This window comes from Rhinopithecus roxellana, chromosome 13 (genome assembly GCF_007565055.1).
Source record: "Rhinopithecus roxellana isolate Shanxi Qingling chromosome 13, ASM756505v1, whole genome shotgun sequence".
NCBI lineage: Eukaryota > Metazoa > Chordata > Mammalia > Primates > Cercopithecidae > Rhinopithecus > Rhinopithecus roxellana.
Genome location: NC_044561.1, coordinates 30,126,224 through 30,151,980, shown reverse-complemented (window position 1 = coordinate 30,151,980; position 25,757 = coordinate 30,126,224). Strand labels below are relative to the sequence as shown.

Genomic DNA, 25,757 nt, shown 5'->3' with positions numbered 1-25,757 from the left:
TACTAATAAGGGAGAAAAGCAAAACAAGAACTTTGGAGGTTTTTCAAACATAGGGGCTCTCTCCAGTTGTTCCCAAGAAATACTGGGGTACTTTACCTCTACCATGTCCGTGTCTCTAATCATCCACCTACCACAGAGCTCAGCCAACTGAGAAGGATTAAAGGTCCTATCTAGGACTCTTCACTTGATTTTGCTTTCTTTTCTTTAGAGAGTGCACAAGCCAGGCAGGGCACAATGGCTCATGTCTATAATCCCAGCACTTTGGTAGGCCAAAGCGGGTGGATCATCTGAGGTCAGGAATTTGAGACCAGCCTGGTCAACATGGTGAAACCCTGTCTCTACTAAAAATACAAAAATTAGCCAGGTATGGTGGCGGGCACCTGTAATCTCAGCTACTTGGGAGGCTGAGGCGGAGAATTGCTTGAACCCGGTAGGCAGGGGTTGCAGTGAGCCAAGATCGTGGCATTGCACTCCAGTCTGGGCAACAGGAGTGAAACTACACCTCAAAAAAAAAAAAAAAAAAAAAAAAAAAAAGGGCACAATCCTAGGACACAGAGGAACCTCAAATATCATCTACTTCTAGAGCTCTGAAAATGTGGAAGCAACTTGCAATAACCTCCCCCTTTTGTTTCCTTTTTTTCCTACTCTCCTATCTACATCTTCCTTATCCATAACTGTTTGTTTGTTTGTTTTCCCTTCAGGAATAAAGGGAGTTCATGAACAGAAATCTCACCCAATCCTATGATACCTTCCAGAGGTTAGATGAAGAAACGCTGAGTAAATACGGAGTTGCCTTCTTTATGCTATTTTGTCATTCCTTCAATCTCCAGCAAAGACTTTAAACAGAAGGGAAGCAGGGAGACAACGGCGACATCCAAAATCAGGTTGAGGCTAGACTTCTTCAAAGTGACAGGGAAGGGGGCAGGGAAGTGCTGGGTAGGGCCTGTGCCCGCAGACCTAAGTGAGGACAGGCACTCCTATTTTCATGCTCAACTGTTGCATTTTCCAAGACCACCCTGGCTCACAATGTCCCCATCCTCTGCCTATGAAAACTCCGAGACCCTATCAGGCAAATACAAAGGCAGCTGGACGTCAAGCGGAACAACACCAGCAGAAGAACACACTGACAGATGCTGGCAGGCCATCAACTGTAGAACACCAAGGGAAATTTGGCTGAGGACTGTCAGAAGAGAGCCCAGCCTCTGAGCCACCCGACTCCAGGGGAAAACCACCTTCCCACTCCAACCCCCTTCTAGCTCCCCATCCATCTGCTGAGAACTGCTTCCACCATTCAATAAAACCTTGCACTAATCCTCCAAGCCCACACGTGATCTGATTTTTCTGGTACACTAGGGCAAGAACCCTGAGATACAGAAAGTCTTTTGTCCTTGTGATAAGGCAGATGGTCTAACTGAGCTGATTAACTGAGCTAAGCCGAAAGAGCCGACTGTAACATATGCCCAGTGGGGCTTTGGGAGCTGCAAACACTCAACCCTAGATGCCGCCATGAGGTCCGAGCCCACTCCCCACAACCTGCTGGTCTGCATGGTCCCCCCCAGGGGTTTGAGCTGTGGGGCATGGAAGAAGTGAGCCATACCCTATTACGTGCCCTGCAAGGGGGATAAAGGAACTTTCCTCATTTCAAAAATGGCAGAGGAGGAAGGGTGCTCACACACATGTCTTCTAGCATGTTCTCTTTCCCCCTTATCTCGCTTTTTTCCCCACTAAGCTAGGATTTGATTCCAGCTAGATAAAGGCCAGCCCGTGGTTTGTATCTGATCCACTGTTGAGGCTGCCTATTTCTGAGTGAAAAAGCTTCCAAATCTATTAATAGATATAGCCAACTTTCACTCAGCTGCCAAATCAAAGAATGAACAAAGGCAAAAGAGTTACCATTTAGATAGGCTTCTGAGATGCTTGATTTCATGTAAGACATCTGCATGCCTAACTTCCCTTTTCATTCTATCAACATCTATCTATGGAGTGCCTACTATATGCTAGGAACTGTTTCTGTGCTACAGGCATATTCATCATGCCATTCATTTGATTTCTAACTGAAAGCCCTTTTTCTTCTGCCTCCCAGTTTCAGCTGTCATAGCCTGTCAAAATCACTATTTGCCCTGGTATTTATGGTGAAAGGAGTCATTACTAGTCATCATGCGACCATCTGTACAATGTCACTGAGTAGTGACATGGCCTCTGTTCAAACTCTAAGATGTTCCATCTTGCAGGATGGATATTAATGCCACTAAATCCATCTTCAGCATTCTTGAATGAGAGCATTTGTAATGGCTAGTACATCTTTGCAATAGCATGAAAAGAGAAGACAGCATATTATTATCAAAAACTGCACATTACAATCAAATTACAATAGTACAAGCAGAAAATAGATTATCTTTCCTCTATTTTTAATGTACTTTATAGTCTTGGACAGACGAGCCGTGTCCAGAGGGGTTACGGTGGTCAGGCATGCAGTATGATTTCACAGGGCTATGAGGATCTCCTGTGGGCTCCTGGCTAGATATTAACCTTTCAATTTAAGGGAGTAATTTCCAAAAATGGTGGTACATCAGAATCACGAATGAGGCAGCCTTAGGAGGAGTTTAATCATCTGTTTTTTATTAATTATTTGTTGGTTTATTTGCATTCCTAAAATGACCCACTGTTCATTCTGTTGCATATTCAGAAGTTAGACAACACTGATTTCAGCATTTGCCCAGCATATAAAAACCAACTCAAATTCTGCTGGCTTATAAAGTATTTGAAGTCAGAGGAGATCGTTTCAAGCCAGTACATGATGCAGGCAGCTCATAAATACAAGTGAGGTAGTTCAGTGGATTTGTGATTTGTTTGATGATTGATGCTTCATATTCTAATCCATCACCACAGACATGATGTATTTTCCTATTAAACATGAAAGAATATTTGTCAAGTGCACGAGGATATAGTTTTCAGAAATTTTCTTGAAACCCAAAGCTTCTTAATTCATCTCACATTCTCTCACTTATGATAGAGACATTAACTAACACGACAAAATAATAGTGCAGGCTTGATGCGTATTCACAACTGAAATTTGGCTGTAGAGCTGGGAGACAAGAGGGGTGGTTACAGTTGTGGGGATGATAAGAAGCATGTCCCACATCCATGGAGCAGATTGTCTTCAGTTCCAGCCAACTGTGAGTGAGAACACACAGCATCACCAGACTTTCGGAATTTTTAAAAAAAGAAATCACAAATCCAAATATTTGTGAATCTTCTGATGGTTGAATATTAGCAACTAATTTATAGTTTAATAAAATGCCCAGGGAGGCCTGCACTTGTGAGGTGAACAAACCTATGTGGGCTGGATTTGACAGAGGACCTGTGAGCTTGTGGTCTATTATTTTAACCGAAACCATTCACCATCCCAGTAGTGCGGGGAGGGCAGGATATGCATGGGGAGGAGAAGGGCACTATTGCAAAGCGGGGAGGGCAGTCATAAGGGTGAGCCCTGATAAACACATTTGCTGACTTTGTTCATTTGATTAACACTGGTCCTATTTCCAGTTAACAAAAAGTTATCCTTAGTTGTGATAGGATGGTTATCTTCCACAAGTTCCTTGGAAAATGAGGATTTGAGAAAGAAACGGTCTTCACAGCATCATATGGGCTAGGACTTTTCTCCTAGCTGCCAAGAGCCTATAGAAAGAAATGTAGGTATTTGGAAGATCACAAGATAAAGTTGTTAAAAGTAAGTGTTTGATGTGGGGGAAGCTTCTTTGTCATTTTTTTGACTTATGCAAGTTTTATCTAGTGAGTTCTAAAGAAAATTCCAATTAAACACTCATTTACATTAAGAAAAAGTTGATACTTTTAGTATCTGTTGTATACTTTTATTACCTTTTTATTAACTAGATTTGCAATTCCATGACATAAGCCATGACTTTATACTTCTTGAGCCCCTGACATCACATATTTGGACTTTGGAGTATATTCTGTCAGGGAATTTGTCTTGAATTGTTAGAAAACATACATCCAAAGAACATAATAAAGCTACCATTTTCTTATTTTGTTTTCTGTTTTGTTTTGGGATTAAACAGCAGCAAAGACAACAAAAACAACAGCAACAACACACACAGCAATGTAATTACTAAAAGTGAGGCTGCGGCCCCAGAGAGAGACATTGTCCTGACAGGTGTCCGAGGGACACCTGGCATTCCATGTAAGTCCCTGATGTCTTTGAGAGACTGTCATGAGCACATGCTCAGACATCTTGGGCAGGGCATGTTAGGCAGAGGCAGAGACAGATATAGCTTAATGAAGGGTAAGGCTGAGGGTACTTCTCTTGCCTGACATCTTCCAAAGCTCTATTATCACTCCCGGGGAGACTGGGAGGAACCCACTGCTCCAGCTATGCTGCTGTGGACTAGCAGTCCCTCGTGGCATCCTCAGGCTGTGGGTGTATCCGTGGGGCTGCCTACACTACTTCTAATACATCTAGTCCCCAGTGTCAACCTTATAAGCTTTAGCAAGTTTTCCTCTTAAGTAGAAGGACTGGAACAAGGACACTGCTCTGCCACAAACTAGAAGACCCCTACAACCCTGGATCCACAGCTGTTTGCAGCCGATCCTCATACAAATAGCCTCCATTGCCAACAGACACAGGTGGGAGGTGAACCTGGGACATCTGGATCAGAGGCGCACAATCTGAGGCTTGAAGCCCTGCTGAAAAGAAATGACAGAGGGTGTTACAGCTGTGGCACTGCTCACAACAAATGGCAATGTTTAAAAAAAAAACAAAAAACTTCTCTGTGTCATAAAAAATAATTCAAGTATTTTTGATGTACAATTTCTAAAAGAAACACTGAATTTTACTTCCATTTGTTCTACAGAAAATCATGTTGACAAAATCATTGTCATATGTAGAGATGATCAAAGATTGACTATGCAACCAAAAAATGCAGAAAAAGGTTTAGATGAGGATGATGATAAAGGTATATTATTGTCTTGAGTTTGTGACAGCTTGGGTTTTGTTAACTATGGAAGTTTTTATTCTAAGTTAATATCCATGTTGATATCTATCATTATATTCATAATGTTGTATTTTTAATGAGGATCTCCAAATTATACTTTTCAACACCCACAAAACCTAAATCCATCTCTTTAAAGAGGGCTGGGACAGAGTCACGTACCACAAGAAGGGAGAAAAGCACAGAAGCTGATGTTACCCCGCAAATGCTCAGAAGGCATCCAAAATTTTGAAGTGAGGGTTTAGAGGTGTTGTAGGCAGGTAGGCTCCAGAACACTTACAAATATGAATGCATCATACAAAAGGCATCAAATAAGTTTATTTGAAAGCATTTTGATTTGCTTTAAGGAGGGAGTATCCATCCATTAGTTGCAAACCCTGACAGTCCTGAACATCCTTCTGCTATTCTGACTACTCTGACTTGTTTCCTACCTCATTTCAACAGTGTCTTCTACTTTGCTTTTTTTCACGAGCACATATTGTTGTTTTCATATTTATTTATTTTTCACTTTTGTTTTGATTTCTTTTTTCTAAATATTAATTTTTTAAAAAATTGTTCAAGATAATATCTATGTCTAGTTATCTCTCAATTCCTTTGGCTTACTTTTATATAGGCCCTCGAGACTGGACTTACAAGCACTGATTATAGTAAATAACAGACGGCAAACTATTTTGGATAGTACGAACCAATAAGATTTCTGCCTCTAGGCCATTAACAAAAAATATGAATGCATTGCTATCCCCATCCAAGACAGAAAGAATTTCCCAGCCAAAACAGGAGCAGATGTATAAATCATGGGCAGAGAAAATAAGAAGGGTTTTCCTGGCCATACTGGAGTAGGCATTAATCACATACTGTCATAGCATTTAAAACATAAATGCATTTCATTGACGCAGAGCTGTAAAAACAAAATGAGTTCTACCATAAATGTAAGATGAAGGGTGTTAGTTAACTGCAATTACAAAAAAGATTACTAAGTTACTTATATGCAAAGGTGGGAGCTCAAATTTGTGAAGGATGACCCTGTAAGGTGCCACACCCACGGCTGAAAGTATATAAATGGTCCTGTCCAGGAGTGGCATCCAAACTCAGAAACTTCTCAGTGTAACTCAGCTGAACTCACATCTCCTGTCAACATGTCCTACAACTGCTGCTCTGGAAACTTCTCCTCCCGCTCCTTTGGCGGCTACCTGCGCTACCCAGCCTCCTCCTGTGGCTTTTCCTATCCCAGCAACCTGGTCTCCAGTACTGACCTCTGCTCTCCCAGCACCTGCCAGCTGGGTTCCTCTCTCTACAGGGGCTGTCAGGAGACCTGCTGGGAGCCCACCAGCTGCGAGACGTCCTTTGTGGAGTCCAGCCCCTGCCAGACCTCCTGCTACCGCCCCAGAACCTCCTTGCTCTGCAGTCCCTGCCAGACTGAGTTACTCTGGGTCTCTAGGCTTTGGATCCAGCAGCTGCCGCTCCCTGGGCTATGGATCGAGGAGGTGCTACTCAGTGGGCTGTGGGTCCAGTGGCTTCAGATCCCTGGGTTATGGAGGCTGTGGCTTCCCTTCCCTGGGCTATGGCTCTGGATTCTGCCGCCCAACCTACTTGGCTTCTAGGAGCTGCCAGTCTTCTTGCTACAGACCAACTTGTGCATCAGGCTTCTATTATTGATCATCTTGTTAAATTGCTAATTTTGTTGGCCAATGCCATTAATGCCTCTACTCATAACCTTTATTGTCTTCATCATGTACAGAAAGAATTAGCCTCTTATTCTCTAATTATCAAGTTCTCAGTTTGTCTTTGGCCCCAAATACTGGCTGGTAGGCTTCATCTGAAAAACTGTAATTAGAGTACTAGCTCAAAATAAATCTTGAAGTACACATTAAAAGTCGAATTTGTATTATTCGATTTTCTTCCACAATTTATAAAAAGTCAAATCACTTTAATCCAATAAATCCATTGGTCTCATACTCAGCTATGTTTGTGGTGGCTTTTTTATTGCTAGGTATTGGTTGTGATGTATTAGGGGATTATTATGTAACAATTGGTGTTTATATATACAGGAATAGGTTTGAAAATCATATGAAGTTTGGGATTCAAACAAACTTTTGGGGGTCTCAGAGATTTCTGTTACTCAAACTACAGGTAGCGGAAGTAGAATGGCAATCATTAAAAAGTCAGGAAACAACAGGTGCTGGAGAGGATGTGGAGAAATAGGAACACTTTTACACTGTTGGTGGGATTGTAAACTAGTTCAACCATTATGGAAAACAGTATGGTGATTCCTCAAGGATCTAGAACTAGATGTACCATATGACCCAGCCATCCCACTACTGGGTATATACCCAAAGGATTATAAATCATGCTGCTATAAAGACACATGCACACGTATGTTTATTGCTGCACTATTCACAATAGCAAAGACTTGGAATCAACCCAGATGTCCATCTGTGACAGACTGGATTAAGAAAATGTGGCACATATACACCATGGAATATTATGCAGCCATAAAAAAGGATGAGTTTGCATCCTTTGTAGGGACATGGATGCAGCTAGAAACCATCATTCTTAGCAAACTATCACAAGAACAGAAAACCAAACACCGCATGTTCTCACTCATAGATGGGAACTGAACAATGAGATCACTTGGACTCAGGAAGGGGAACATCCCACATCGGGGCCTATCATGGGGAGGGGGAAGGTGGGAGGGATTGCATTGGGAGTTATACCTGATATAAATGACAAATTGATGGGTGCTGACGAGTTGATGGGTGCAGCACACCAACATGGCACAAGTATACATATGTAACAAACCTGCATGTAATGCACATGTACCCTAGAACTTAAAGTATAATAATAATAATAAAAATTTTAAACAGAAAAGAAGAAATACAAGAAAACAGATACATGTCCTCAAATGTTAAAAAAAAAATCAAAATTAGAGTATGACCAATGAATGTCTGTTTTAAAAATGAAGGAGAAATACAGACATTTTCAGACAATCAAATACTTATAGAATGTGTCAGTAGCTTTCCAGCACTAAAATATATAATTAAAGTTATACATAGTCGAAACAAAATGATCCCAGAATATAGAAAAAAGGTGTAAGGAATAATAAGTAAACAAAAGATACATATTGGGTAAATTTAAGCAAGTACGGTTGACTCTTGAACAAGTGGAAGTTAGGGGAACTAATCCCCTAACCAATTGAAAATGTGCAGGTAACTTTGGCTCCCCCATAAACTTTACTAATAGCCTACTGTTGATCAGAAGCTTTATCAATAACATAAGATTTAAGTTAACACACACCTTGTGTGTTACATGTATTATGAATTATAATCTCATAATAAAGTAAGCTAGAGTGAAGATAATGTTAAGAAAATCCTAAGGAAGAGAAACTGTATTTACTGCTCATTAAGTGGAAGTGGATCATAATCAAGGTCTTCATTCTTGTCTTCATGTTGAGCAGGCTGAGGAGGAAGAGGAAGAGGAGAGCTTGATCCTGCTGTTTCAAAAATGTCAGAGGAGAAAATAATCAATTTATAAGTCAGCCTACAAAGTTTAAACCCGTGTTGTTCCAGGGTCAACTGTATTGCTCCTAAAAGCATGAGGGCAAATTATCTATCTATCTATCTATCTATCTATCTATCTATCTATCTATCTATCTATCTACCTACCTACCTACCTATTATCTATCTATCTACCTATCTATCATCTATAATCATAAATGAAATTGAAATACAGAAAATTCTAACAGTGATAAATGAATTGAGGTGAGGATAAATAGTCTTGAAGACAGACTTCTAATTTTGCTGTTTGTACTAGTGGTAAAAGTACTAACTTATGCTAGCAAATCAATGTGTGCTGTGATTTCTAAGGCAGCACTCACTGTCCAACAGCATTTTCTGTGGTGATGAAAATATTCTCACATATGCACTTTGCACTGTATGGTGTCCACTAACCGCATATATTCTATCACGCAATTTTTACGTGGTTTATATGACTCAGAAACTGAATTTTAATGTAATTCTATTTTAATTAATATAAACTAAACTTAGTAAATGTGGCTAGTGGCTACTCTTGGATAATGTGGTTTTAGGGTAACCTCAAAATAAATCATAAAATAATGTATACCATCCTGCGTGCCTGTCAGACTGTGATTGTTAAGAAATATCCTATTTTATATCAAATAACTTCTTGTTGGTTAGCCAACCTTGTCTGAGATTGTAAAAGCAGAAATAGCATTGTTTTATTTGCTTATTTTGCTGGATATATCTTTTTATATTTCCCTTTTCGTTTTTCTTATATTTAATAAAAATCTCTTTTAAGTAAAAAGTTGTTTTGATGTTTAGCCTGCTCTGATATTTGATGTTTTTGTTAAGATTTTAAAAATCATATCATATTTAATTTAATTATCATTACATTCAGACTTCTAGTTATAGATATTTACTCTGTTGTTGGTGTTTGATCCATTTTCTATGTTACCTTTTCTCATTTTCTTATTTGTTTATTTATTTACTTATTATACTTTAAGTTCTATAGTACATGTGCACAACATGCAGGTTTGTCACATAGGTATACACGTGCTATGTTGGTTTGCTGCACCCATTAACTTGTCATTTACATTATGTGTTTCTCCAAATGCTATCCCTCTCCCAGACCCCCACTCCCTGACAGGCCCTGGTGTGTGATGTTCCCCGCCCTATGTCCAAGTGTTCTCATTGTTCAATTCCCACCCATGAGTGAGGACATGCGGTGTTTGGTTTTCTGTCCTTCTGACAGTTTGCTGAGAATGATCTCATTTTCATACTTTTTTTGGGAGAGAAGCACTTAATGAAATGGTTTAACGCTACAACTTACAATTTAACTTATTATTTTTTCCAACTTTTTAATTTTTAGCAATTTATTAAGAGATTTTAATGAGCATTCTCCATTTATACTTCTACCTATATGTTAAGAACAACATATCAACAATCCATATTCGGGCATCATTAATTTATGTTTCAGTACTCTTTATTTCCTCCAAGTTTCCTTGTGAGATTACTGTCCTAAATGGAGAAATACCTTTGGTGTTTATTTTAGTTTATCTGATCTGGATAGCACTATAAAAAGACGATATTTGGACATTTTACAATGGAAAAATAATCCTAAAGAGATTTGGAAAAAGTGTGTTTTACAATATAACACAAAATGCCTGAGAAGATTTGAAGGTAGAAGTGTACAGACAGTACTGCCCGAAGAGAGTTTTTCCAGAAGAGGCATCTCTCTCAATGCGTTGTAAATATGAATGACAAAAGACACCATAAACATATGAAAACATATGAACTATACTGATATTGAATCAGCTTTTATTTGAATTATACAGAAATGGGAAAAAAAAATAGAGTTGCTACTTATCTCCCCTCAGCTCAAGGGTATCTGACTTTTTGAGTGCTTCCTCATGTGTACAAATTTACATCCACTTTCTCTTTGTTTCAAATTAGTCTTCTTTTGTCATTTTTCCTCTCCTCACTGGTTCTGGTTTATCTCTATGACACACCATGTCTCTCGTCCTATTTATCTTATCTATTTTTCCCTTTCCAGTGAATATAAAAGCAATATATAATATAATATATGGAAAATAATTTTAAGGAAATCATTGGTGATTAATAAAATTCATACACTGCTAGTTTAATTTACAGAATTCATGTTAATGAATCAATGGAATTTTTGTTTATGCATTTAATTCAGGAAATAGATAAAAACCAAAAGCATATAATCTAATAAACTCATGCAACCTGACATCCAAATATACTAATAGTTTCATTGTTAGTTTTGTTGTCAAAGGAGCGTTTTCACTTGTTTTGTTTGGGATGTTTTGGTTAAAAGTCTCTATGCCTCTGGAAGCAAACTGGAAACTTGATTGATTGGAGGAGCTGAATTAACTTATTTTGGGTTTTAAACATCTTCCCTCTTTAAGACGGCTATTTTTTGGAAACTTCATATCACATGCATAGACTTTATATGAATAATAATTTCAGGAACAGTATATAACAATTTCTTTCAAAGAATGTGGGGTTATGATGTTTGCTGAAAAAAGAGGAACTTGGAAATAACAACTGAGAGAAAAAAATTGAAGTCACGAGGAAATTTTTTTACATAGGCTTAAGTAGCTTTCTTGATTCAGTCAATGCTAAGTGGCAAAAAGAACCCTATCCATTCATCTCACCAAGTATTTTAGCATATAATTAATTTCCTTACATATGTACAAAGAGGAAACCAATTATCCACTGTGAGAATGAATTAGGTTCATGAGATGTAGGGCTTCACCTTTGTGGATCTAAGACTCAACTTCAACATGGATGGAGAAAGCAAGCTTTTCATATCATCAGAAATGATTGTCTCATTCATATTTCAACATACATTTGCAGATGCCTAGTTTTCACATTTTATATTGCTATTCTAATATTTTATAGCCTAAGTATTAGAGAAAGTAATAAAATGCTAAGGTAAGTTGTATATTGGTAAGACCTAAAGCTAATAGCATAAAGGTATCTTTGTACAGTGCTAAAAAGGAAAGTTAAACGCATTTTCCTATCCATTAATTTTTAGATCTCTACAAGAATCATGAGAAATGTGCATTTCATGAACTATAGTTATTTTACACATAAGGAAATGAAGACTCAATGTGGATCAAGGATTCACTAGAGGTTCCGGTCTTAAAAGAAAATCAAGATTCAAGATTTCATGAAAGATGGAGACTAATATAAGAAACAAAAACACCAGTAGTATTGTAGCGATTAAAGAGAATTTTGAGAAGATGAAATAAAATGAACAAAGCAGAGACGTATAAATGTACTTGTATTCAGCAAATTATTGGAAATCAAGTTATAATTTGTATGATGTAGCAATGGAAAACCAGTCTACAGATATATGATAGGTACCCATTCATTTATTGTTTGAATGTCTTGAATTCTGGATCATATTAATCTTGATCTTCTCTGATTTATATACTATTGAAATGCTTTTCTGATCATTCTTACTCTATCTCCTTACCTATCTAAATATTCTCAAGTACTTTATAAAATAAAACTTTTGTCAAATGTTATACAAAATAAATTTTATATTCATGTATTTTGCATAAGCATATTTTCATGTTGAACATGGAATTTAACATAATATAAAACATGTGTATAAATATATAATAAGTGATGAAATCTCTTTCATTTCCTGCTACATCTGAGGGAGCAGAAAACTTGTTGTTCTTTTGAGTTCTGAAACGTATTTGTCACCTAGAAACACCTCTCTGGCCTATAGACCCAGGTTTAGGTAGCATGAGAAGCAGGAAATGATTCTGCTTGTCTAAGTACAGATGCAAACAGTCCTGCTAGTCCGACTAAATTTGGCAGACTCTACAGTATTGGGTGTATCTGTAATATGAAAAAAAAATGCAGTGTGGAATTTATGGCACATTCCAGTGGGAAAATCATAATGTAGGCACATGGATGTGTATGGCCAGGCTTTATAATCTTTAGTGGTGAATCAACGTATCTATGGGAAGTCAGCTTCCAGGATACAACCAGGCCATGGGAGAGATCCAGAACTTGGCCATGGGGCAGCAGGTGACCACCTTTACTCAGCTCACACCTGGCTACACTGGGAGTCTGGAATGCCAGCTGGAAGAGGAAGAAAAAATCTCAAACTGGGTTTGCAGATAGATGAACTCATTATATGAATGTATTTAAACATCATGTTGAGCAAAATATCATCTCTCTTGGCAGAACATTATGTTGAGTACCTGGCTATCTACTTGGTATAAAAAGAAAAATGGCCACATTTGATGATATTTCTAGTATTCCTGAACGATAGAAGTTGAACTGACCAGTTAGTTAGCGACCTGGAAGGGAAAATATTAGAATATTGATACAAGAAAATCCGGTGTAGACATGTAGCTCGTCATATGGGAGTGGGCACACAGTGTGAAGATCTTTGCATGTCTTCTTAATGCTCACCAGAATGCATCCACCATGGAAGAAGAACTAAAATATCAAGTAGACAAAGTAACTCTGCAAGTTGATGATAACCAGGCTTTGTCACCATTCCCCACATTAGGAGGCTGTTAGAAAGGATATTTTACATTTTGGGAGAAAATTATGAAATGGGAACTGACTTTCAGATGCACAAAGCTCACTCCTAATCTGAGCAGTAAAAATCCTGAGTCATTTTAGGATGCAGATTTTTTAAGTGTATTCCTGGTTCATGTCTGTTTCCAGCAATTTCTCATGATGTGTTATTCTTCTACCCTCTGTTGGATGTGAGAAACACCATAGAATAACATGTAATAGATGGGAAATAATTTTGGAGAATATAAATCAGTGGTGACAAGTAGAATCAATCATTAAAAGCATCCTTGCAAAAAACAAAGCTGTGCCACTGGTTATTTGACACAGGAGAAAAATGACAGACAGAATCCCAAGGCATAAGCAGATACGAATGGACTCATGGCCAGAGACGAAAGGAGGGCCTTTTCAGAACAGGAAAGGACGGGCATTACTAACAACTAGAATTACAACTAGACTTTCTGATGTAGAAATGCTCATTGGCTTTGTACTATAACAACAAATTATAGTATCCATAAAAGCAATAAAAAGCCAGTCTACTACAATTATAGAGGAGGTTAATGACTTACACATATGCAGAAGAGGGTGTATAAATGAGAGAGAATTAAACCTGTACTGTTCCATACCCATTGAGAGAAGTATGTAAGTTACTCCGTTCACAAGATGACCCTAAGTCTCATTGTAACTCAGCTAAACTCACATCTCCCGTTAACATTTTCTACAACTGCTGCTCTGGAAACTTCTGTGGCTCTTCCTACCTGAGCAACATGGTCTACAATACTGACATCTGCTCTCCCAGCACCTGTCAGATGGGCTTCTCTCTCTATAGGGGCTGTTAGACCTGCTGGGAAACCACCAGCTGCCAAAAATCCTGTGTGGTGCCCAGCCCCTGCCTGATGTCCTGCTGCCATCTGAGGAATTATATGCTCTGGAGCCCCTGACAAGTGACTTAACCTGTATTGCTGGGCTCTGGGTCCAGCAGCTGATGCTCCCAAGAGCTGTGGATCTAGCGGCTGCTCCTCACTGGGCTATGGATTCAGTGGCTTCAGTTCCCTGAGTGATGGAGGCTATGGCTTCCCTTCTGTGGGCTATGGATCCAGATTCTGCTGTCCAATATATTTTCCATCTAGGACCTTCCAGTCTTCTTGTTACAGACCAACTCATGAATTTGGCTTCTACTTTTTTTTTTTTTTTTTTTTTTTTAGGTGGAATTTCACACTGTCACCCATTCTGTAGTGCAGGTGCGCGATCTCGGCTCACTGCAACATCTGCCTCCCGGGTTCAAGCAATTCTCCTCCTCAGCCTCCTGAGTAGCTGGGACTACAGGCGCCCGCCACCACACGCAGCTAATTTTTTGTATTTTTAGTAGAGACAGGGTTTCACCATGTTAGCCAGGATGGTCTCGATCTCCTGACCTTGTGATCCGCCCGCCTTGGCCTCGCAAAGTGCTGGGATTACCACCGGGAGCCACCGTGCCTGGCCGAATTTGGCTTCTACTTCTCCTGGTCAAAATGTTGAGTTCCAGTATGCTTTAAGCAGTCATCAAAATGTCTACTCAGCATTTCATCATGTTCATTGTTTCCAGTAACAACCATCTTCTTAATCTTTGATCATCAGTTTCTTACCCAGTCACTTTCCATCAAGCACAGGCTAAAAAAACTGAATCTTGCATCTTGTTAATTTGGTGACTTAACCCAATAGTAAGTGTAAATTCAGCATTGCTGGTGGAACTGATGTTAATGTATATTCTGACAAAATTAATAAAAATTTAATGATAATTCAATAAATTTATTATTGTATTCAAATATATTTTATGGTATCATTTATAGGTTAGTGATCAGTTTGTTTTCAGTTTGATTTGACAAGCTAAATAAAAGCTCAATATGCATTTGGGAGTAAATTTTAGCTGTGGATTTGATTTATTTTGAACCAGCTATTTTTTCATTCAAACTATAGTTTCTCAACATTCACATTTTCTAGCTTCAGAGTTTTATAAATGAAATTGTTAGGATCAGGAAATACATTGATTCATTCAAAGAACATGGGTTGTACCTATGCTGACAGCGGTAACGTAACTGTGAAGTTGACAGACTCATGGGGAGTTCAGTGAACAAGAATAACATTTATGTTTGCATAGGTTAAAAAATGAACAAACAAATACAAGATCAATTTAAAAATATGAGTTTGAATAACTTTCAATAAGTTAAATAAGTTTATCCAATACTTCTCATTAAAAATTACTAGACTTATGTATCCAGGGTTGAGTTCCCACTATAATTGATTTGACCATATGGATAGAAGAATATAGTTAATAATTTTTGGTGAGAAGGACATACCTTCAGTATGTTTATGATTTCTCAGCAATGCTTTCCTAAAGTCAAACTGAATATAGATAAAAATAAAACTTCTTCATATCAGCAGACTTAACTATTTCACTTGGATCTCAACATAAAGTTGGGGAAACTATGTGGTTACTTTTTTGGTAACATTCTCAAGCTAAGTATTTTGGGAAACCATATGAGACTAAGATAAAAAGGATTACTAAGGAATATAAACCTATTATAGAAAGACAGCCTTTAATAGTGTTTTAATCAAGACTCAAATAATAATCCTATTTATTATTTCTTTAGCCTGTCAAATACACCTATGGCAAAGACACTTTCTAAAAATTCAAAGCATTCTACATATGAGGAAATGAACAGGTAAAGCAGCTCAGAGACTTCCGCACTTCTCAATCTTATAGGATAATCGAGATTCATAATTTCCCAAAGTATGGGGTCTGTTTGATGGGGAAAGGCAAAAGGAATACAGGAACATATCATTAGAAAATTGGGGAGCTGAAGTTGGATGAGCAGAGCAGATACCGTTAGTTCTGGTTATTGGTGTTAATTATATTCTAGAAAGGAAAGTATCTTTATCTGCCGATACAAAAAGGCTAACATTAAGACATTAGCTGTATTCTTCCTTTCTTAAAAATGTTACTCCTTCTTGGTTATGTTGTCTGTCCCACCACATTGGTCATATTTATCATTTTCTAGAAGTCTTTCTTCTTGTCTAATATATGCACTTAATGTACAAAAATCTGCAGCTTTTGGTGTTTTATCTTGTATGTAAATCAGATCAAAGTATTTTCTAATGTACATTTAAGTATTTGTTTCTTTGATCCAGGGGTTATTTACATTTTTATTTCCAAATTGACAAGATTTGGAGATTTTTCTATCATTTTTTACTGTCTTCTAATGTATTTCCTCTTTCTTCAGCAAACACATAATGAATTATCACAGTCATGAAATTTGTTGAAGCTCGCTATGTGATCTAGCATATTTTCAGAAAAAAATACGTATATATCTAAAAGAATGTGTTCGCCGATCTTGTTGAGTGCAGTGTTTTGGATGTGTCAATGTGTTCAATTTCCTTAAATGTGTTGGTCAAGCATTCTATATCCTAACTACTTTTGTCTGCTGCTTTTACATCTCTAAGCATGATATTCACAGTCAACTAACCCCCGTTTTTATTATGACATCCTTCTTTATTACTAGTAAAGCTTCTGTGGCTGATATTAATGAAGCCAGCTTATATTGGGGTTGTTTTAGATGATGTATGTATTTCTTTCAATATTTCTGTGTCCTTTTATTTTTATTGCTTACTCTTGAAAGAAGGATATTGTGGTTCTTTTTAACTTTTCTGAACCCAATCTGGCATTTTGAGACTTTGTACTGAATTTAGTTATTTTATAAAGACACCCACACATGTTTGTATCTGCCACCTATAATTTTATTACCTAACCTAACTTTATGTTCCTTTTCAGCCTTTTCAGGATCAGTAAAATAACTTCAATCATCTCAATTTCCACCATCTTAATATAATATTTGTGTTGTTTCAGTGATTTTAGAATTTCCTAAAAATTTTCATGTGTACTCTTGATTTCAGTTTAATATAAATTACTATTTTATAATTTCTCCAATGATGCTAAAATGTAGAACACCTTAAATCCAATTGCCTTCTTTTAGGCATTATTGTTTTCACACATTTTAATTCTATATATATTTTAAAACAAAAATCGTTTCAATTATTGCTTTCTAAAGCCAATATTCAAACGTCATTTATGTTTACTCACACATTTACCTCTCATTTCTTCCTTCATCACCATGTTTTTCTCTGATAACATTTTTTTTTGTACTTGAAGAAAATCCATTAGTGTTGAGTTTAGAGAGCTCATTAGAAGCAGACATTCAGTTATCCTGCATCGGAAACATAACCTTACGGAGATGGGGCAGGGTACCAGAAGAATGTGTGGTAACAAGCAAAACAAACAAACAAACAAACTGTAGGAGAGGACCTGATGTGGGGTGACAATGCCTGACAAGCTCTCCCTGAAGAGCAAGATGCCTGGATATATTGTAAATACAATGACAAAAAGGCAAAATATATTTTAAAATGTATTCATTTCAATTACTTTTGAATTGTTTTGATTGGAATAACATTTACATTCAATAAATCGTAAGTGTAAAATAGGAAAGAGGAGAAATCTAAACATTGCACCCTGTCTCAGGTCCTTTTCTTCTTCCCCTCACATTCTATGAGGCTCTTCTTTTAGCCTCAAATTGGTCTTCATAAGTAATTCTTTTCTAATTCACTTGCTTCCAAATACTTGCCCAGGATTCGATCTGTTCCTAGCTTTCTTTCATTCAATTTGTAATATTATTGGGCATTCTCCACCGGGCATGAGATACCTGCATTAATAATTAGTGCTTGGAATATAATTTTGGACAATGAGAATGAACAGTCATAAGTAAGGTCATTCTTTAGAATTTTCAGCAAGATCAAAGCTGTGCCTGTTACCAAGTTTAAAAAAAAAAATGTTACCTCAGTCACAAGCCTTAGAAGGGATACACAACCCAGCAAAACCATAAGCAGATAGACATGAATCACACACCAGTACAAAAAGGGGGAACATTCCTGGCCATGATGGAAGGGTCATTAATGGAAAACAATCACAACATTTTCTACATAGGAGTAGTTTATTGGTTTGGTATTATAACAAAAATGTTATAGCACATATAAATGCAATGCATAGGAAACTATGCAGCTGCAATTACAGAAAAGATTCTTGAGTTAATAGCATACACATCAGAGAGTACAAATGTTAAGAATGATGATCTTGCAGCTTTCAAAATGTATTGCCAAGAGTACATAAATACAACAGTCCGAGAAGAATAAACGAAACTGAGAATCTTCTCAGCATTGCTCAGCTGAACTCACATCTCTTGTCAACATATCTTACAACAGCTCCTCCGGAAACTTCTCTTGTTCCCGTGTGGGCTACCTGCGCTACCCAGACTCCTCCTGTGTCTCTTTCTACCCTAGCAACCTGGTCCACAGCATTGACCTCTGCTCTCTCAGTACCTGCCAGCTGGGCTCCTCTCTCTATAGGGGCTTTCTGGAGACCTGCCCCGAGCCCACCAGATGCCAGATGGCCTGTGTGGTGTCCACCCCCTGAAAGATGACGACCTGCTACCACGCAAAGAGCTTCACACTCTTCAGTCCCTGTCAGATGACATTCTGGCTCTCTGGGCTTCGGGTCCAGCAGCTAGCACTCTCTGGGCTATGGGTCATAAAGCTGCTAATCACCGGGTTGTGAATCCAATGGCTTCAGGTCCATGCATTAGAGTCCGTGGCTTCCCTTCCCTAAATTATAGATCCAGTTTCTGCCACCCAATCTATTTTCTTTTCCTTTTTTCCTTCCTTCCTTCCTTCCTTCCTTCCTTCCTCCCTCCCTCCCTCCCTCCCTTCCCTCCCTCCCTCCTTCCTTCCTTCTTTTTTTTCTTTGGAGACGGAGTCTCGCTCTGTCGCCCAGGCTGGAGTGTAATGGCATAATCTCGGCTTACTGCAAGCTCCGCCTCCTGGGTTCACGCCATTCTCCTGCCTCAGCCTCCTAAGTAGCTGGGACTACAGACGCCCGCCACCATGCCCGGCTAATTTTTTTTGTATTTTTAGTAGAGACAGGGTTTCACTGTGTTAGCCAGGATGGTCTCGATCTACTGTCCTCGTGATCCACCTGCCTCGGTCTCCCAAAGGCCTGGGATTACAGGAGTGAGCCACCGCACCCGGCCCACCCAATCTATTTTCTTTCTAGGGGTTTTTATTCATCCTGTTATCAGCCTTTCTGTAGATCTGGTCTCCACTGTTTAATTTGTTGACTGGGCACACCTATTTAAGAAATGTAGACTCTGTAGTAAGATTATCTATTAACTACCCCCTTTGCGAAGTATCCTAATGTTATTGATCACCAGCATCTTTCTTCTCTAGTCCTCAAATACTAGATGATATATTGGTTCTGTCAAACTACAAAATTAATGAATAACTCAAATTGCATTGTAGATAGCATTTATGGTTTTTGCATTTCTCCCCAAAAGAGATGTGAAGTCAAACAATTTTATTTTAATAAACTTCATTCTTGTCTCTAAATATGCTGTTAATGTTGTTATTTATTAGTAAAGCATTGATAGGATGTGCGTTTTCATTGCTTCTGGTAACGGGCTTTAGAGTATCCAGACTGTGGGGTTTCTGCATTAATTTCAGTTGAACTTTAGATATTTTCCCCTCTTTAAGCAGGAGTTTCCTGGATACCCATATTTTCCCGGGATAACCCTTATCTTAACCAAAATCTGAAGGGCATTGAAAATCCTTATTTACTAGGATCTAGAACCAGAAATACCATTCGACCCAGCAATCCCATTACTAGGTATATACTCAAAGGATTATAAATCATTCTACCATAAAGAAACATGCACATGCATATTTATTGCAGCACTATTTACAATAGCAAAGACTTGGAACCAACCCAAGTGCCCATCAATGATAGACTGGATAAAGAAAATTTGGCACATATATATCATGAAATACTATGCAGCCATATAAAAGAATGAGTTCATGTCATTTGCAGGGTCATGGATGAAGCTGGAAACCATTATCCTCAGCAAACTAACACAGGAACAGAAAACTAAACACCTCATGTTCTCACTCATGAGTGGGAGCTGAACAATAAGAACATATGGACACAGGGAGGGGAATATCATACACCAGGGCCGGTTGGGGAGTAGGGGGAAAGGGGAAGGAGAGCATTAGGACAAATACCTAATGCATGCGGAGCTTAAAACCTAGATGACGGGTTGATAGGTGCAGCAAACCATCCTGGCACATGTATACCTATGCAACAAACCTTCACATTCTGCAACATGTATCCCAGAACTTAAAGTAAAATTTTTTAAAAATCCTTGTTTACTCCATAAATATTCATGCATCTCTAAGGAAAAAATGTATCAGAAGTTTGAAGAATGCAAGAACAAAATTTAGATTTATATGATGAGTTCAGTGCATCAGGATATTAAACAGGAAGACTTATGTAGTTTAAATGTTTAGAAAAAGAGCACCTATGAGCTTTAGGTATCATGGTGCAGGAGTAGCTTCAGATTTCTGGTTATGATGTTTGTGGCTTTCGTTCTCTGGGCAATAGATTCAGTTTCTTCTTTCCAAATTACTTTGGTTCTAGGAATCTCTGTCCATCTTGCTACCAACCAATCTTCTAAACTTTAAATCTTATAGCTGCACTAGCAATGGAATTCACCCAATTACAGTCAAGGGCCACATAACAACATTTCAGTCAGTGAGAGACCACATTTACAACAGCGGTCCCAGGAGATCACAATAGAGCTGAAAATTTTCAATTACCTAGTATTTACTGTACTCTACTTTTCATTATTATTTTACAGTGTTCTCCTTCTTAGTATAAAAAAAGTTAATTGTAAAACAGCTTCGGGAAGGTTCATCAGGAGGTATTCCAGAAGAAAGCATTGTTGTCATAGGAGTTTACAGTTCCATGCCTGTAATTGTCCCAAAAGATCTTCTAGTGAGTAAGATGTGGAGGTAGAAGATAGTGATACTGATTATCCTTTTCATGTAGGCCTAGGCTAATGTGGGTGTTCTCAGTTTTTAACAAAAAACTTTAGAAAATAAAAATAAAATTTAAAATAGAAAAGTGCTTATAGAATAGTGATACAAAGAAAGAAAATATTTTTGTCCAGCTATACAATGTGTTTTTGTTTTAAGATCTGTTAATACAAAAGAGTTAAACAGTTAAAAAAATTACATATTTATAAAGCAAAATTTACTATGAGCTAAGGTTAATTACTGAAGAAAGAAACATTTTAAAAAATAAATTTGGTGTAGCTTAGCGTACAGCACTTATAAAGTCTACAGTAGTGTGTCATAATGTCCTAGGACTTCACACTCACTCACTACTCACTCACTGACTCACGTACAGCAACTTCCAGTCTTTCAAGCTCCTTTCATGGTAAGTGCCTATAAGAGTGCACCATTTTTTAACTTTCATATTTTCATATGTTTAGATATGTTATGATATACAAATACCATTTTATTATAATTGCCTGCAGTATTTAGTACAGTAACATGCAGTGTAGGTTTTCAACCTAAGAGCAATAAGCTATACCATACAGCATAGCTGTGTAGTAGGCTATACCAGCCAGGTTTATGCAGATTCATTCTGTAACATTTGCACAGTGATGAAATGGCCTAACGACACATTTTTTAGAATGTATCCCCATTAGTAAGCAAGGCATGACTGTATTAAATATTAAATACCTTGTTTATTTAATGTTATCAGATTTTCTTCATTGCAGAAATGAAGAAAATCTGGTAACATTAAATAAACAACAACATTACATAAATTAACACACTTATTCTGCCATTTACATATATTTGGGTTGTTATTATTTGTTACTTAGACACTGAAGAGGAATTTCTTTTATTATTTATCTCATTTATAAATGTAAAAGATTAATTTTCTTCTTACAGCAAGCTTTGAAATCCTGGAGGTTGGGAGATTTAAACTAAAATTTTTTATGTTTAATTTTTTGTCTTTTTGTATAAAGACAAGAGCTATGGATAGCTTTATTTTTTAATGATGTCAGTTTTTGTGCCTCTCTCCACAGGGGAAGAAAAGTACAAAAATTAGTGGATACATATCAAAAGGACAAAGAATAAAATTTAGATTACCTGTTAGCTTTTTACATGGAACAAGATTGTCTATTTTGTAGCTGTGTATTTTCAGAAAACACTAAATACAAGGCTTAAATAACTTCTATTAAGTTCATCTGATGTCGACTGGTAAAAGCAAACAAACCCCTGAAACCCACTGAGTAATTTTCAACAACATGTAAGGTAATTTTAACAACATGTAAGGAGGAAGCGAATTATTTTTTGTATAAGGAACCTTGGTTCAAGATATATAGGTTTTTACCTTCATGCTAGCCAATGACTCAAACTACAGAAATCTGAAAACAACATGCATTTATTTCAACAAAAAATTGGAAATCCTTTTTTAAAATTTTTTTACATTTATGTGCTAATCTTTTATAGGCCAAATATTTCAGAAAACAATATAGTGCCATGAGAGAACCAGTTTGATAAGGAGAGAAATCTAAACATAAAAAGGCTTTATCTTTATATTGAGTTAGGAAAATGTTAAAAGAGATTTTCAAGTTATTATTTCTTCAGAATCTGAAACAACACTCAGAGGAAAATAAATTGCGGTGTTGCCTTTCTTCTAACCACGAGGCTCTGGAAACTCAGTGAATCAAGATCTGGCCAAAGGCTAAGTCTTACAGAAAAATCGTCCAAAATTTCCTGAAAGATAGAGTCTACTTAGAAAAGCAGGAACAAAGGAAATATAGGATGGGATAAGGAAAGCTTTGGAAGACAAAAAGGGAGTGAAAAAGGCAAGGATGTATAAAAGCACCTTTTACGCTTACGCAATGTTTGGACAGTTAATTTACAATAAACAGAGAATAACTAGGGCTAGACCTTTAAAACGGTTCTGCATTACTCCATCATTTGGAAGCTCACGAGTTCAAGTGTTCAGTGACAATAATCCTAGGTTTCACCTCCACTTACTCATTTTACTGGAACAAATTTATGATTGATAATTCTCGTTCCAGGTTTTCTACTTATTCTAAGTAATTTTGCATATATAAGAAAATAAACCTTTTTACCCATCACCATTACATACCGAAATTTAATACGATATTATTTAGACAATATAACTTTTGGCAGTAGCAGTCTTGGTAGCTCCAATCAACCCTATCAATAAGATCCCTAGGAAAGCTGAATAAAGCAATCCTTGTGTAAACTCTAGAGCACACTCAGGCTAAGAACTGCTGGAACAAAATTAGGAGAAGGTTTAAATCAAAGGAAGTGTTGACAGTTAAGCTGCTTTCTTCCCAGAATTGTTCACTGATTTAAAAAAAAAAAGGATATTAATGGGCTTATGGCTTGAATGACCACAAGCAATCAGACTGCAGGACCTTCCAAGGACCTGGGAACACACGTGAACATGCTAGGTTTTTGGTAAGGACCTTAAATAGTCTATTAGAATTTTTAAGAGTAAGCGAATATGGAATATATTTCGTAGAAACTGAAGCCAACCTTTGAATTGCATTGATCTTGATGATATGGGAGTGTTAGTAACATTATCCCAGTCTGTTATATCCAAAGTAAATTCCTCTGCAAATAAAACCACTCAAACTCTCAAATTACCTATGGTAATTAATTAAAAATGACCAATTCTATAAAAAAGCAAGATATGACCAAGCCAAGAGACAATACAGAGTGCAAACAAATCCACAAGAGATCAGTGTATTAGAATGTGCAGAAAAACAGTTGCGGTTATGCAAATTTAAGAATTTTGACAGAATACTATTATCTATATAACTAAACAAAAAATGTTAAAAATATAAAATACAATAATTAGAATGAACAAATCTCAAAGAATTCCAATGGCAAACTAAAACACTAAACACTCTGAAACTACAGACCAACCTCCCCGCTAGATGAAATATAGACTATAATAAAGAGCACAGATGAGGGAGTGGCAGGATCTGGTTGCAGTTTAGACAGATTGGAAGTAGATTGGAAGTAGAATCAAGCTGATTAAATTTAGTAACAATGTTGTTTAATTCAATTAATTGAGGAATTTTACTGAGAAGCTCTTTACCTTTCTTTTTTTTTTTTTTTTTTGAGGCGGAGTCTCGCTCTGTCGCCCAGGCTGGAGTGCAGTGGCGCGATCTCGGCTCACTGCAAGCTCCGCCTCCCGGGTTTACGCCATTCTCCTGCCTCAGCCTCCCAAGTAGCTAGCTGGGACTACAGGTGCCCGCCACCTCGCCCGGCTAGTTTTTTTTTTTTTTTTTTTTTTTGTATTTTTAGTAGAGACGGGGTTTCACCATGTTAGCCAGGATGGTCTCGATCTCCTGACCTCGTGATCCGCCCGTCTCGGCCTCCCAAAGTGCTGGGATTACAGGCTTGAGCCACCGCGCCCGGCCACTCTTTACCTTTCTAAAATGCAGAAGGAAGGGATTATATTCTCTGGAAAATGATAAAAATATTTGCATATGTATATTTGTGTATATGTATGCATGCACACAAACATATGCGTGTGTAAGTAGTAATATTTATATGCCACAAGCCACGGCTTTTCTATATTATGTCTATAATGCAATAAAACATTACAAAAAACTTGAAACAGCAAGTAAGTTTATCTAATCAAAGGAAAACATTTAATAGAAGAAAATTCACATTTACTACAAACATTAGAATTACCAAGCATTGACTGTAAAATGACTATGATATAAAAATAAAAAGTAAACTGATGAATATCCCCAAATAGATAAAATTTTAAAATAAAATTTATCAGATAGAATGAAGAAAATATTTGGCAAAACAGTAATAAAGATAAACTTGAAAATAAATTTTTTTAGAAAAGATTAAGTACATAAAGAAATTGAGAATGAAAAATAAGATGGAGTAAGTTACTAAAGATTTGCTGAAAAACGTTAAGCAATTTAAAGATTATCTAACAGAAATCCTAGCAGAAGAGGGGCAGAAAAAAGCATAGAAAAGCTATTAGTCAAAATACAGTGCTTTTGACAAAAATACTACAACAGCGAGCAAAGTAACAACAACAACAAAAATCCCTTCAACCCACAGATCCGAGAATGTTAGGATTCTTAAATCAGAGTAAACACAGAGAAATTCAGACTCAGGTATATAATAATTAATTGATGAAAATGAAATAAAGAAAAGATCTTAAAAGTATCCAGAATTTTATAAACTACACATTTTTTAGGGGAATAGCAATAAGAATTACAGCTAATTTTCAACATAAATATTGAAAGTCAGGAAAAAAATGGAATGATAGCTTTAAAAATCTGAAAAAGAAAAATACTTAACCCAGAATTTTATATCATTTAAAAACGCCCTTCAAAAATCAAAGAGAAAAACTCAGAAATTTTAAATCTGCACAAATTATTTATAAAATAAGTAATCTGACCAAGGCTGATTGGCAATAAGCTGATTAGCAATTTCTAGAAGAAGCGGGTAGGAGCTGCGAAAATAAGTTATATAGTCTCTAGACAGCACACTTGGATCCGAAATAATTCAATCTATACATGAGGGATGTAAATCCACAAACCAAAGAATGGCAAGCCAATATTTCCACAATGAAAAGCACGCAAATTTTGAAAATTTCCATTTTCAGAATGTTGACAAATAATTCGTTTTTTATTCTTAAAAAAGCAAACTACCCCTGGAG

At 37.1% G+C, this 25,757-nt stretch overlaps 1 protein-coding gene across 1 annotated transcript; it reads left to right on the top strand.

Annotated features, from left to right (window-relative positions):
* Positions 1-6,130: 6,130 nt before the first annotated feature.
* LOC104663658 (keratin-associated protein 13-1-like) lies at positions 6,131-6,665 on the top strand. Its single transcript, XM_030915667.1, is given in 2 exon segments — positions 6,131-6,427; positions 6,429-6,665. Coding segments are annotated over 2 exon segments (519 nt in total). The 5' UTR covers positions 6,131-6,145.
* The last annotated feature ends 19,092 nt before the right edge of the window (positions 6,666-25,757 follow it).